Source organism: Octodon degus, unplaced genomic scaffold (assembly GCF_000260255.1).
Source record: "Octodon degus isolate 3935 unplaced genomic scaffold, OctDeg1.0 scaffold00002, whole genome shotgun sequence".
Taxonomy (NCBI): Eukaryota; Metazoa; Chordata; class Mammalia; order Rodentia; family Octodontidae; genus Octodon; species Octodon degus.
This window is the reverse complement of record NW_004524578.1, coordinates 21,278,895-21,291,876: the sequence shown is the minus strand read 5'-3', so window position 1 is coordinate 21,291,876 and position 12,982 is coordinate 21,278,895. Positions and strand designations below refer to the sequence as shown.

General features: G+C 38.3%; 1 protein-coding gene across 2 annotated transcripts in view; it reads left to right on the top strand.

The window, feature by feature from the left end:
* Nucleotides 1-12,982, top strand: part of Btbd1 (BTB domain containing 1) — a 35,247-nt gene that overhangs the window by 18,735 nt on the left and 3,530 nt on the right. The window contains exons 4-6 of one of the 2 annotated variants that reach the window (XM_004623481.2): nucleotides 963-1,160; nucleotides 2,698-2,890; nucleotides 10,155-10,242. In XM_004623481.2, the coding sequence (XP_004623538.2) occupies nucleotides 963-1,160; nucleotides 2,698-2,890; nucleotides 10,155-10,242 (479 nt within the window). The remainder of the gene's footprint in view (nucleotides 1-962; nucleotides 1,161-2,697; nucleotides 2,891-10,154; nucleotides 10,243-12,982) is intronic. The other variant, XM_023710783.1, reaches the window with a different exon arrangement.

Below are 12,982 nucleotides of genomic sequence, written 5' to 3'. Positions count from 1 at the left end.
ACTGTCCTCTTTTGACTTCTCTTTTTTTTACATACCCCATATCCAGTTTCATTAGAAATACATTGAATCGTCTTTCAGAATGCATGGTATGATAAAAAAAAAAAAATACAGTGGGTGGTTAATATTATTACAGTGAGAGGCACATTGCTATTAGTCCCCCTTAAAATACACCCCTTCACTTTATGAACATACCTAGCCCATCTTTCTTACCACTGTCTGAACCAGTTCAGGTTGTACTTTCCACTCCCCTGGCCTGATACTTTACCTACATATATCATCTAGCCTATTATAATTTATCTTTTTTATTATTATTTATGTCTTTATTTTTTGGTGCCTGGAATCAAACTTAGGATCTCACACTTGCAAGGCAGGTACTATGCCACTGAGCTATATCCCCAATCCTTAATTTGTCTTGGTTTTGGTACTGGGAATTAAATTCAGGACTTTGTACTTCTCAGGCAGGCACTTGTGCTGTTGAGCTACCTCCCTGGCCCCCACATATATAATCAATCAGCCTATTTTACTGCAATGTGATGTGAGTTTCATGAGGGCTGGACTTTTAGTTCAATGATAACTTAGTACCTAGTAGAGTACCTGGCACATAGTACTGAACAAATGGGTGAATTGAAATCTGTAGACTTTATAAATTTATGTGATTAGCCTTTCTTGTGAGCTATTACTGATCTTACTATACATGCTTGAATTTATTTAATAAGTAGCATGAAACTATAAAGAAATACTTTATTCTCATATTTATGGTAAGAAATTGAATGTTAACTATACATTAACTTTTTAAAAAACACTTTGGAGTTTTAATTCTTTTAGCTTAATATTTCCAAGTATAGACCCTATACAGAGTCTAACCTATTTTTTTATTGAGATTTGAAAATATAAGCATATCTATTAATTCGGCAAAGAATAAAATATACTTACTTTGATGTATTTTTGTCTTGTATCTATAGACACACTCTGTGCAGTTTTAGAAAGAGACACACTTAGCATTCGAGAAAGTCGACTCTTTGGAGCTGTTGTACGCTGGGCAGAAGCAGAATGTCAGAGACAGCAACTGCCAGTGACCTTTGGAAACAAACAAAAAGTTCTAGGAAAAGCACTTCCTTTAATCCGCTTCCCACTGATGACTATTGAGGAGTTTGCAGCAGGTATGACTAACTTCAATGAAGTCTGCTTAAAACTTGTTGCTTTTGTTTTTTGAGACAGAGTCTCACTATGTAATCCAAGCTGGCCTTGAACTTGCTGTGTTGCCATGCTGGCCTCAGACTTGCATTGATCCTCTCCTTCTCCCTCTTGAGGGCTGGGATTACATGTGTGTACATACCTAGTTTATTTTAATAGACTCCCTTAGAGAGAAAAAAAGCTGGATTATTTATTGAATACATCTCAGCCTCCTGAATAGTAATAATTGCTTTAGATGCATTGCGTCCCCTTACGCTTTTAGGATTTCATATTACCTTTGGTTTTGAGCGGTTTGTGGATTTCATGCCTTGTGTACCCTCTCACATGATGAATTTTCTGAAAGCCTTTGATTCACCCCTTTGTTGCCTGGAGTCACACTGTTTACTTTCTTGAGATACATAACATATTTTTTTGGATTGAAGACCTCTCAACTCTAGAGGACATTCTCACTTGAATAGGCTTGAATTAACTATCGTTTCTTTAGAACCAGTGGTCACTGCATGTTCATCTTTCCTTTTTATCACACACTTTAATCACCTTAAGCATTTTAATTTTTTTGTCTCAGTATTTACCATTCTGAGAAAGCTGAGTTTTCAACCTTTATCTCTTTCAATTTTGTGTAGTTTCAAGTTTTTTGCTTTTAGATTTTTTTTAACGAACATAGATTTTACTTTGTGGTTATAGTTTTCCTTCTTTTTGTTTCCTCATCCACAAATAGCAAATGATAAACCTTGGGCCATATTTAATAGGGTGATAGATTTTATAATATTTACATTTTTAACTAATTTTTTAAAATTAATAAAGCTTTTAAACCACATTTCTAGTGTTTCAAAGTCTCCTTACTTTGACTGATTTTACTGGCCATAAAAAGGATCTTCTGGTGTCTTTTATGAGAAAAAGAATAGATAAGTTTAAGGGGAAAAAAAAAACCCAAACATACACAGTATGCTGCTTCTGCAGGTATTCCAGCCTCACAGGCTTCTGATGTGCTAACCTCTTTTTTTTTTTTTTTTTTTTGGAACCGGGGATTGAACTCAGGCCCTTGCGCTTGCCAGGGAAGTGCTTATTCTACTGAGCCGTCTCCCCAGGTCCCTTGTGCTAACATCTTAACACCCTGAAATAAAGCATTATTCCCTGTGTGTTACCATCTCTAAAAATTCCATTGTTTAGATCATAGAAGGTGTTAGGAGAACGCCAGCCACCTTTTGAGTGGTTCTGCTCTCAGGGATGGCTCCTCTCTGCCCGATATTCAGAGATCAGTTGTTGGATTCAGAGAGGTTTCTGTAACTCAGGGTTTTATCTAAGCTTTGGCTTACTGATGATTTTACCATTTATATTCATTTAGGCTAACCTCAAATAGATTTATTGGAACTTCAGTACATACTGAAATTATATGCTAAGATTTCTTTCCTTGTTTTTACATCTTCCAGATTTGAGTTTATCTCATTAAGTAGTTTGAAATCAGATATTGCATTCACTGATGGTTATGGTTGTGTTTTGCAGGTCCTGCTCAGTCTGGCATTTTGTCAGATCGTGAAGTGGTGAACCTCTTTCTTCATTTCACTGTCAACCCTAAGCCCCGTGTGGAGTACATTGACCGCCCGAGGTGCTGCCTGCGGGGCAAGGAGTGCTCCATCAACAGGTTTCAGCAGGTGGAAAGTCGCTGGGGCTACAGTGGGACCAGTGACCGGATCAGGTAGCTGTCCAACCCAGTTCACAGAGGGCTGGGCTGGGCTGGAGGGCAGAGGTGTCACTTGTCCTCATACTTAGCCACCAGCCTGTCCTCACACTGCAAGAGATGACTAAGCACGATTTAAGCTGACACTTTCTGTGCTCCATACATTTTTAAGTTAGTATGACAGGCAAGAAGTCACAAATGCACCCTGATTTCTTCACCAAATTGTGAGAGTGACCTCTTAGGAAATGAGAAAAGGCAGAAGGATTGGGTGGGGTCCTCCAGTATACACAATTATTTGTTTCTAGTCCTAGCTAATCAGATATTGCTTTTATAGGCTTTAAGTCTAAAGTTTAGTCAGTTTTACTTTACTAAGCTGAATGTTAAGGTTTTTCTTTGAATAGATGCTATCTGGAAAATATCTCAGTATACATGTACAAAAGTTCTGAGAGGGCTGAGGAGATAACTCACCTTGTAAGCACCTGCCTGGGAAGCACAAGGACCCAAGTTTGATCCCTGGTACAACATGCTGTGCCAGCTCCAGAAACGGGTGTGGTGGTGCATTCCTGTAATCCCAGTGCTGGGAGGCTGAGACAGGAGGATCACTACGAGTCCAAGCTGCATAGTGAGACCCTGTATCAAAAAAAGAGTTTCTGGGGGAAAAAGTCAAAATTCATAGCCGGACATAGTGGTACACACCTGTAACCCGGAAATTGAGAGGCTGAAGCAGGAGGATCGCCATGCATTGAAGGCCATCTTGGGGCTACATAGTGAGTTCAAGGCCAGCCTGAACTATATAGTGAGATTGTATCTCAAAAAAAATTAAAATTTCTGAAAAATGCGTGCATGCATACAACCTTGCTGAAGATTTTATCTTTGCTGTACTGTATCTCTTTAGGTTAATTTCAAAATAAAATCAGTACTAGTTTTCATAAAACATGCCTTTTGTATTTTCAGTTATTTAACAGCACTTTAGTATATAATACTAGTCATTAATAACAATTTTGTTGAATAGGGCTCCAGTTGAGTGGGGGACTATTATAAACTCGAGTTAAAATGGGAGCTTACATTTAGCCTCACCCCATCCCATTCCTCACACTACTGAATATCTAACCCAGGACCTTACATGTGCCAGGCAAATTCTCTCCCATTGATCCACATCTCCTAGCCCTTAAAATGGGAACATAAGATGTATTTGTAAAGCCTTATTCTACTACCAGTGAGTATACCATATGTGAGAACTTACAGGATGAGGCAAAAGCTACACACAAAGGAAAAGGACAATTTAGTAAATAGAGTAGAAGTAAACAACCAATCATGGTAGCTAGGAGATGGACATCAAAAGAACCAGAATCCTAATGAAAAAGACAGGAAATAGGTAATTACAAAATGAGTGAATTAAAAATAGTAGAACTGATAGATCCATACGCTGGCTCCTTAAAAAGATCAATAAAATAAACTTCTGGTAAGAGCAATAAAGTTCACATTTAGGGATCCAAAAAATGGGAATATAAACATATGCTGAGTTTAATTCTGGGTTTACTCTGTGCTAATAAATTGAACGTCTTGATGGAATGGATCATTTTATAGGCAAATATAAGTAATCAAAATTGACTGAAGAAGAAAAGCCTGACTAGACCAGTTACCGTGGAAGAAATTAAGTTATCAAAGAACTGTCCCTTCGCCAGGTGGTTTTCACAGGTGAGTTGTAATCAAACATTCAAGGAACACATTTCCTTGAGCATTAAAAGAAGAAAATTCTTGGTTAGTTATTGAAGGATGCAAAATCATTATATCAGAGTCTAACAAGAAAAAAAATAGATCATCTTCATTTACATTACAAAGGAAAAATTCTACATTAAGTGTTGCCACATTGAATGTAGCAGTACCATAGGAGAATAATATATGAGCAAATAGTTTATTTGAAGGGTGGAGAAAATGGCTCAGTGTTAAAAAGTAGGTGAAAAGAAAAACAATTTGATCTCAATAGATGCTGAGAAGAATTGATAAAATTTGACCTTTATTCTCGATATAACTATTAGTAGATTAAAGTAATTCTGTAGTATAACAGACTTTGAAACCTCAAGTTAGGAATACCTACTATCTATTTTATAATAGTGTTAGTATAGTTCTCATTGAAAGTTTTAAGAAGAAATCGAAGCCTTGAATATTGAGAGAGGCCATTCTTCATTATTCACAAGTGGTATGGACATTAGTAATTCCCCAGTCCAAATCCAATTTGCTCTTCTTTAACAATATGGTTTTATTTTGTAAATATCTAGTTTGAAAGAAGTAAGTGTAAGTGATAGTACAAGTAAGTATATAAGTATGTACTTCAGTGTGTAGGCATTAAGCATGACAGCACAGCACTAGAGGACAAACTGAAGTGTCCTGAAAACAGTAATAACAGGACAGCTTCAACTGCAGGATACAGGTGTGTTATAGGAGTGTTTCCAGATAAAACAGTTGAATCAATGCTGTTTATTTTTCCAAATTTGTGAGCTTACCTGCTGGCTGTAATTTATCTATAAAATCAGTATGTGATGGTGGTGGAAGTGGGGGATAGTGGTGCAGGGAACTCTGTCTCATTAAGTGAGTTGGACCCCAGCTGTGACTCTTGATGGGGCAGCTTCAGACAAAACACTTGAGGCTATATCTGAATTTGTTTATTTTGTAAAATAAAGCAAATAGAATGTAGCAGGTTAGGATTAAGTTTATAATCGATGTGTGTGCATACACATTTGTGCTATGTGTCTACATATGTATGTTCATATTTTCCCATTAGTAGTGATTACCTATTTGCTAATTCTCTGTATGGAGCAACTTTGTAGACTATAACTACCACATAAAACAAGAACTGAACGGCTTGGGGGAGATGGCTCAGTAGAATAAGCACTTCCCTAACAAGCGCAAGGGCCTGAGCTCAATCCCCAGTTCCGCCAAAAAAACCAGCTGACTGTAGAATATTTTCTCTTATTTATGTGATTCTGCCTCCTACATAAAAAAGTCAATGAACATTTGAATTATACTATAATTTTTGATCTATACATAAAATGAAATCTGTGTAAAAACTTAGTAAAAAGCCTGGCATAGTGGTGCACATCTATAATCCCAGCACTGGGGAGGCTGGGACAGGAGGATCTTTGTGAGTTTGATGCCTGTCTAGACTACAAAGTGAGTTCAAGACCAGCCTAAACTAATAGTAAAACCCTGTGTCAGAAAGAAAAAAACAAATTTTCCTCCTACACGAGTCTAGCATGACAGTCTGTGACAGCTGACCAGGATTGCTATGGGAAACTGTTGTGTACAATTAAGGGAACCTACCCCTGGCTCGTGACCCACCGGTGCTTCTGAACCTTTTGAATATGGAGGATTCCTCTGTGATGGTCAAGCTCCTTTTGGAAGTTAGTCCACCTGATTAAACCTCAGGATCAGCTCAGAAAGCTAGTGAGAATAGCTAGTCTATGCTTGGATACAGTATTGGAGAATTGTTTCTGTTTGCTATCAGAACTTAGGTTCAGACATGAATAGTGGTTTCAATTTCACAATTAATATTTAATGCTCTTGAACTTTATACTTAGAAATGATTACAATGGTACAAACATAAACTTTAAAAAAGTTTGAGTCACTTATATAACATTTGTATATGGCATATTACTGTGTTACGGTAATAGGATATATTGTCACTTTGAGTGTTAACTGAAATATTGTGAAGAAGCTATCCATGTCATCCATGACAGATGACAAAGCAGTAGGAGTAAGTGGAAGCCTACAGCAAGTGGCTTTAGGAAGGACTGGAGAGCTCTAGCTTGAGCGGGATCTGTAAGGATGGTCCCTTCTAATTACCTACCCGTGTTCGCTAGTCTCTGTAAAATTGTAGCAATTTTTTTTTGAGATAGGAATGGCTTAGAAATATTATTTCAAAGTTAATACAAAAGAGTAAATTATCTTTTTAAAAAGAGTGGTACTGGGCTGGTGTGTGCAACACAATGGTAGAACATTTGCCTAGCCTGTGCTGGGTCTTGGTCATACTACAAAGAAGAGTGGTATATAGTCTGGTGAAGTGCCATACATCTGTACTCCCAGCTACTTAGGAAGTTGAGGCAGGAAATTTGAAAATTTGAGACCAGCTAGGCAAACTTAGTAAGACCATCTCCAAAAGACAGTGATACAGACGAAACAGGGAAAGATATTAACTGTAGAGGTCAGAAACCAAGGGAACATAAATGAGCCTTCAGAGCATGATTAGAATGAGGGAAGGATTAACTACTGAGAAAATAAAGTTAGAGCCTTATTGATCCCAGGTATCAGTGTTCAACACAAGTTAAAACTACAAAAGCTGGAACCAGTGAATATATCTCTTCACTATAAGGATGAAGTAGCCCTCTCTAAACTCAGCATAGGTCATAATTTAGCTACATATAATTGAAAAAAGTTATGTCCAGAATCACCATCAAGTTAAAAGATAGATGACAAATGTGAAACTTTTTAAACAGATATAAACAAAAATAAGTAACCACCATCTGTATACAGCATACTCTTTCAAGGCTATGTTAAATAGGCAAACTCACCAGTTGAGAAAAGAACAGCAAGGGTATTTAATTAATAAGAAAATACAGTAGGCAGTGAGCAGCATATGAGCAAATGTTTTATTTACCTCATTGATAAATATAAATAGAACTTAAAAATCATGTTTCTCAGGACCAGCCAGATAGCTCAGTGGACTAAAGTGCCTGCTTAGGCAGGCTCCATCCCAGGGTGTAGTGCTGGCCCTGCCCCCGGCATGCTAAGATACTGGTTGAGACTGGGCGTTGTGGCATACACCTGTAATCCCAGTGCTTGCGAGGCTGAAAAGAGGAGGTTTACCATGAGTCCATTCTGTGTAGTGAGACCCTGTAGACCCTGTACTAAATACATACTAAGTAAAACAAAAAATCATCTGTTTCTCAAAAGCAAAAGAAATTAAAATACTCATGATTGAGAGAGAAATCAACACACCCCACTTTTTGAGACAGGGTCTCACAACTCCAGGCTGCCCTTGAACTCAGCTGCCCTAGGCTAACTTGGAACTCCAGGACTCCCCCTAGCTTAGCCTGTGGGCATACACCATTATACCCTAAGAATCTGTAGGAGTACAGCATGTTAATCTTTCCAGGAAGTAACTTTCAGCTGACCGCATCTTCTTGAAGCTCTGAGAGTGTTCTTTTCATTTTATCAACAGTTCTACTTACAGAAATTTTCTGAAAGAAAAATTTCATTCTAAACCATGGCATTAGCATGAAAACTTCGAACAAGCCAAGTGTGAAGATGTGTCCCTGTCATTCTAGCGCTCAGGAGGCTCAGTCAGGATGAGGATTACTGAGTTGGAGTCCAGTCTGGGCTACATAGTTCAACTACATGAACTACAGGACAAGAGCCTGTTTTATAAACAAAAACACCTTGTAAATAACCTAGATTTTAAAAAATTAATAATAGCATATTATCCCACAAGGGATTGGTGAGGTATTGTGAAACTATATATATAAAATGATTTTAAGAGTGTGCATATATGCTCATAGAAAAGTAAAAATGCAAAAGGTTACCAGGACTATTTGGATTTATAGATGCTTTAAATTTGTCTTCATTTGTTTAGTTGCATATCTTGAGGATTGAATATAGTGCTGGGGATTGAACCCAGGCCCTGATGCATGCTAAAAGCATACTGTACCTCTGAGTACACCGTACACCCTTGGTCCATTTTCTGCTTTTTAAAAACAATATATTGTTTACATAATACAGTATTATAAGTAATATATTAGCAAAATTTTAACATGGACGTCTTACTGAAATGAGGTGTGCAGGATGGGTATTAAAGAACATGGGCCTTTGATCCAAAGAGACCTGAAGTTATGTCCCAGCCCTCCCACACTTTCTGACTGGAACAAGTGTATTCTTCTAAACCTCGGTTTGTATTTTTCTCTTTCTCCTTCTCTCCTCCCCCTGCTGATTTCTCCCTCCTCCCCGCTGCCTTTGTCAGAAGGTCATTATACATCCTCAGGCAGGTCCCAAATATGTAAGTATCAGTGAACCTTCCACCTCAGCTTCCTGAGTAGCTAGGGCTACAGGCATGCACCACCACACCCAGCTAAAACCTGTTTCTTTAGCTATAAAAATCTTAGGATAATAAAAATAGTATAGTTAACTATTATATGACGGCTACAATGATTAATGAAGCAATTCATGTAAGAACTGAAGCTCAGGGCTTTTAGGAAATATTCATTATAGTGGCGGTGGTATGCTAGTAATAGCAGTAATAATGAAACACGGGCTGAAAACACTGAGAATTATTTGTTTTGCATCACAGATTGTTATATAGTCTTTTGGTTGCATAGATGTTTAATGTCAGTTTTATTTTTTTGTGGAACCGGGGATTGAACTCAAGCCCTTGCGCTTGCCAGGGAAGCATTTATTCCACTGAGCCATCTCCCTGGCCTGTCAATTTTTATATATTTATAAAATGGGTTAAGATAGGGCATTATTTCTTAGTTATTATGACAAAACTGGATTTGTTCATATTAATCCTTAATTGAGTTTTAAGTATATGAGTTAGAATATGAACATTTGTGGATTATTTCATTTTTTACTTTGTCTTAGGTTCACAGTTAATAGAAAGTCACACCTCTGGCCCTGTTCTACCTGGAGTCCTTGTTACAGCAGTCTCCTTTCTCCACAGCTCTTATCACAATTATTATTTATTCCTTTTTGTTTTCAGTGTTTGCCATTAGGGTAAACTGCTCAGTAGGGATAAAAAGTCTGTCTCGTTGACCATTAGTTCCCCAGTGAAAGACCGGTACCTAAACATGATAGATCTTCAGTAAGTATTTGTTGAACTTACGAGTTGTTGTGGTTGGGGATGGGCTTTGGTTCTAATGGCTGACGCAGCTGTGTTCCTGGAGGAGCTAGGTAGCTGAATGTGGCTAGTCAGAGCGCTGTAGTTAGGACAGCAGAAGTGGGTAGTGCTGCCTAGCATGCATGAGGCGCTGGGTCCCTCTCTAGTAGTAGAAAAATAAAAATAGAACAAAAAAATGGGTATTTAGGTTGAATTCCTCTTATAGAAATTTGGGTTCTGTTAACTTCACATTTACTTTAGAAAAGTTTTTATAAGTAAACATTTCTAAAGATGTCTGTTCTATGGTAGTTTTCACTTTTATAAGCAAAATTGGATCCAGGTAATACTTCATCAAATTACAAACCTGCAGAATATGAACATTTGTAGATTATTTCATTTTTGACTTCTTTGTCTCAGGTTCACAGTTAATAGAAGAATCTGCGTAGTTGGGTTTGGCTTATACGGCTCTATCCATGGTCCCACAGATTATCAAGTGAATATACAGGTACACTTTTTCCTCCATTATTTATAAACCAGTGTACAAGACTATAATAAGTATTATCTTGATAAAAATCCACATTTCAGGATAATTTTCAGAGGAATTAGGCTGTATCATTTTAAGCTGAGAGAAAGGTTTTAAGTAACTTGGTTTCAAAACATTGAGGTCCTTCCCATAAGCATCAGCATAGCAGTTCTCCTTGTGCAGGACACCTTTGCTGTGTGTTAACTATCTTAAAGTACCTTTCGCCTGTCTCAAGGTACTTTGAACTTAGGACCTTGAAACTGACTCCTTACTTGAAACTGCTGGGAAAACCTCAGTCTGGGAATGTCTGTCCAAACCCATCTTGCTTCACCTCGCCTTGCCTGTCTTACACTTTAGATCTCCTGCACCTCTTTTCAGAGGGGCCACAGGTTCCCCAACAGAAGCAGAAGTCAAACACCTCAATCCCTCTACCTTTGTTTTCCTGTCAATAAATCAATGTTTTTAGAGCTATTACTTGCAGACCCTAATTAATAAATTTATTTTTGAAAAAATGTATTTTTATTTACAAACTATATGAAATATGTGTATCTTTTATATATAAATAATAAAACATGAAAAATATGAGAAAAGGAGGTAAATGATAAACCTAAAAACCCCCTGCTCTAAAATGTTACTAAGAATATAATTAATAGTAAAGCTTTTTTTTTTCTTTTTCTTTTTTTTTTGTGTGTGTGTTTTAGGGAAGGGTCTATGGGGTGTTCAAGGTCTCACTACTAGATCAGACTTGTAGTGATCCGCCTATTTACAGCCTCCCAAGAGCTGGGATTATAGATATGCACCACCATGTGCAGTCTCAGTTGCCTTCTCAGCACATCCCAGGGGCGGGGCCAGCACGCCAGACCCAGGGATCAAATCCCTGGCCCCTGCACCTGCTTGCAAGTGCTTTAATCCACTGAGCTATTTAGCTGGCCCAATAGTAAAGCTTTAACCACGCTAAAATATTAGTTTTATGCTTCATATTCAGAGATGTGGTTTGATGATAGCTAAAAAATACCTCACAATCTTAGGAGAGATCTTGCTCCCCATGGAAGAATTAAATTGCGTTACTGGTTGTACTGGTGAGTTCTGTGCTCATTCTCTGACCCTTCCTCTGACTTGTATAGTGAGATTCAGGTTATATATTTGTGTCATGTATGCTAATTGATTGTTCTTATAAGCCATTTGGAAAGTTCCATTGTAAATATTACCAGTAGATTTTTAATCCACCTGAAATTATTTACTTGAAAGATTTTTCAACAGGTTGGAAAACTAGCACAGTATGACAGCACACAGCTATGATCCCAGCACTCCAGGAGCTGAGGTAGAAGAGATTCAAGTTTGAGCCCATCCTGGCCAACTTTTAACAAGACTGTTGTCTTAGTTACTTTTTCTAGTTTCTGGAACAAAATACTCGACATGCAAATTCAGAAAGGAAAAGTTTATTTAGCTCACAGTTTGTAAAGGTTTCAGTCCATTATCAGCTGGCTCCAAGGTAGGGTGGCACGTGGCAGAGGGGCAGTAGTTCATGGCAGGGGAAGATAAGAGCAAAGAGGAAGGAAACAAGCCTCTTCCCCCCCCCCCTTATATTGTAAGCAGGTTACCCACTCTGGATGTGTAGCACCCACATCATCTTCCACCTTCCTTTTGCACAGGCTCAGGATATTTACAGAAAGGACCCTGGGGGCTGGGGAGATGGCTCAGGGAATAAGCACTTCCCTGGGAAGCTCAAGGGCCTGAGTTCAATCCCTGGTTCTGCCAAAAAAAAAAAAAAAGAGAGAGAAAAGGAAAGAAAGGACCCTGGTCCCCTGCTGAGTTAAACTTATAAATTTCTTAAGTTGATACCATATATCAACCATTACAACTAAAATAAAAGGTGGATGGGGGCTAGAGACTAGCTTGGGTCAAAGACCCTTTGGTTTAAATACCAGTACATCACACAAAAAGGAATATCCAATGGTTTTTAAGTACTGAGAAACCTCAGCAAACCTTTGAAGAGTGTGAAAGATTCTCAAAATGAGTTCCTGTTGTACTTTATACACTTAAGCAGGCTAAATAAGGTACAGTCCTGCCAGGGGCCAGAACCTCACTGGAAGTCTACGATGAAACCCCATTCTTCTTCAGTGTCTGCTATCTGTCACAGAAGACACTAGACTCCTTGTGCACAAACGGGTGGGCAGCAGAGTTATAAGTAGATTAAACCAATGACATCAGCTAGGTATTGTGGTGCATTCCTGTAATACAAGCATTCTAGGAGGCCTAAGGAGGAAGATCACAAGTTCAGGAATGTGTTAAATGAGACCCTGTCTCAAAGTAAGATGTAAAAACCAAATTGTAAAGGGTTGGGATAGTTCAGTCCGAGGTGCAGCTAAAAACAAATTGATAAAGTCTACATACTGTGATCAAAGTAAATAGCAGAGCTGTCTTCATTTCCTTCCCCGACGGCCAGTCTTATGCCTATTCCAGATTCGCTGTCTGTCACTACCACCTGTTCCCTTGTGTCCAAAGTGGCCAACTGGAATGCTGGCCAGGTCATAGGCAGATGGCTTAAATAGAGACTGAGGGCCTGGTGTAAGAGACAAGGAGCTTTGAGACATGGGATAATTAAAGGCCAACCACTGCTTAGCTCTTGCCAGTAGTTACGATGTGACAATAAAAGCCTAAGGATGTCCAAAAAGCCAGAAGTAAAGGTTTTTATATGAAATCTGTCCAGGCTCCATTTTTA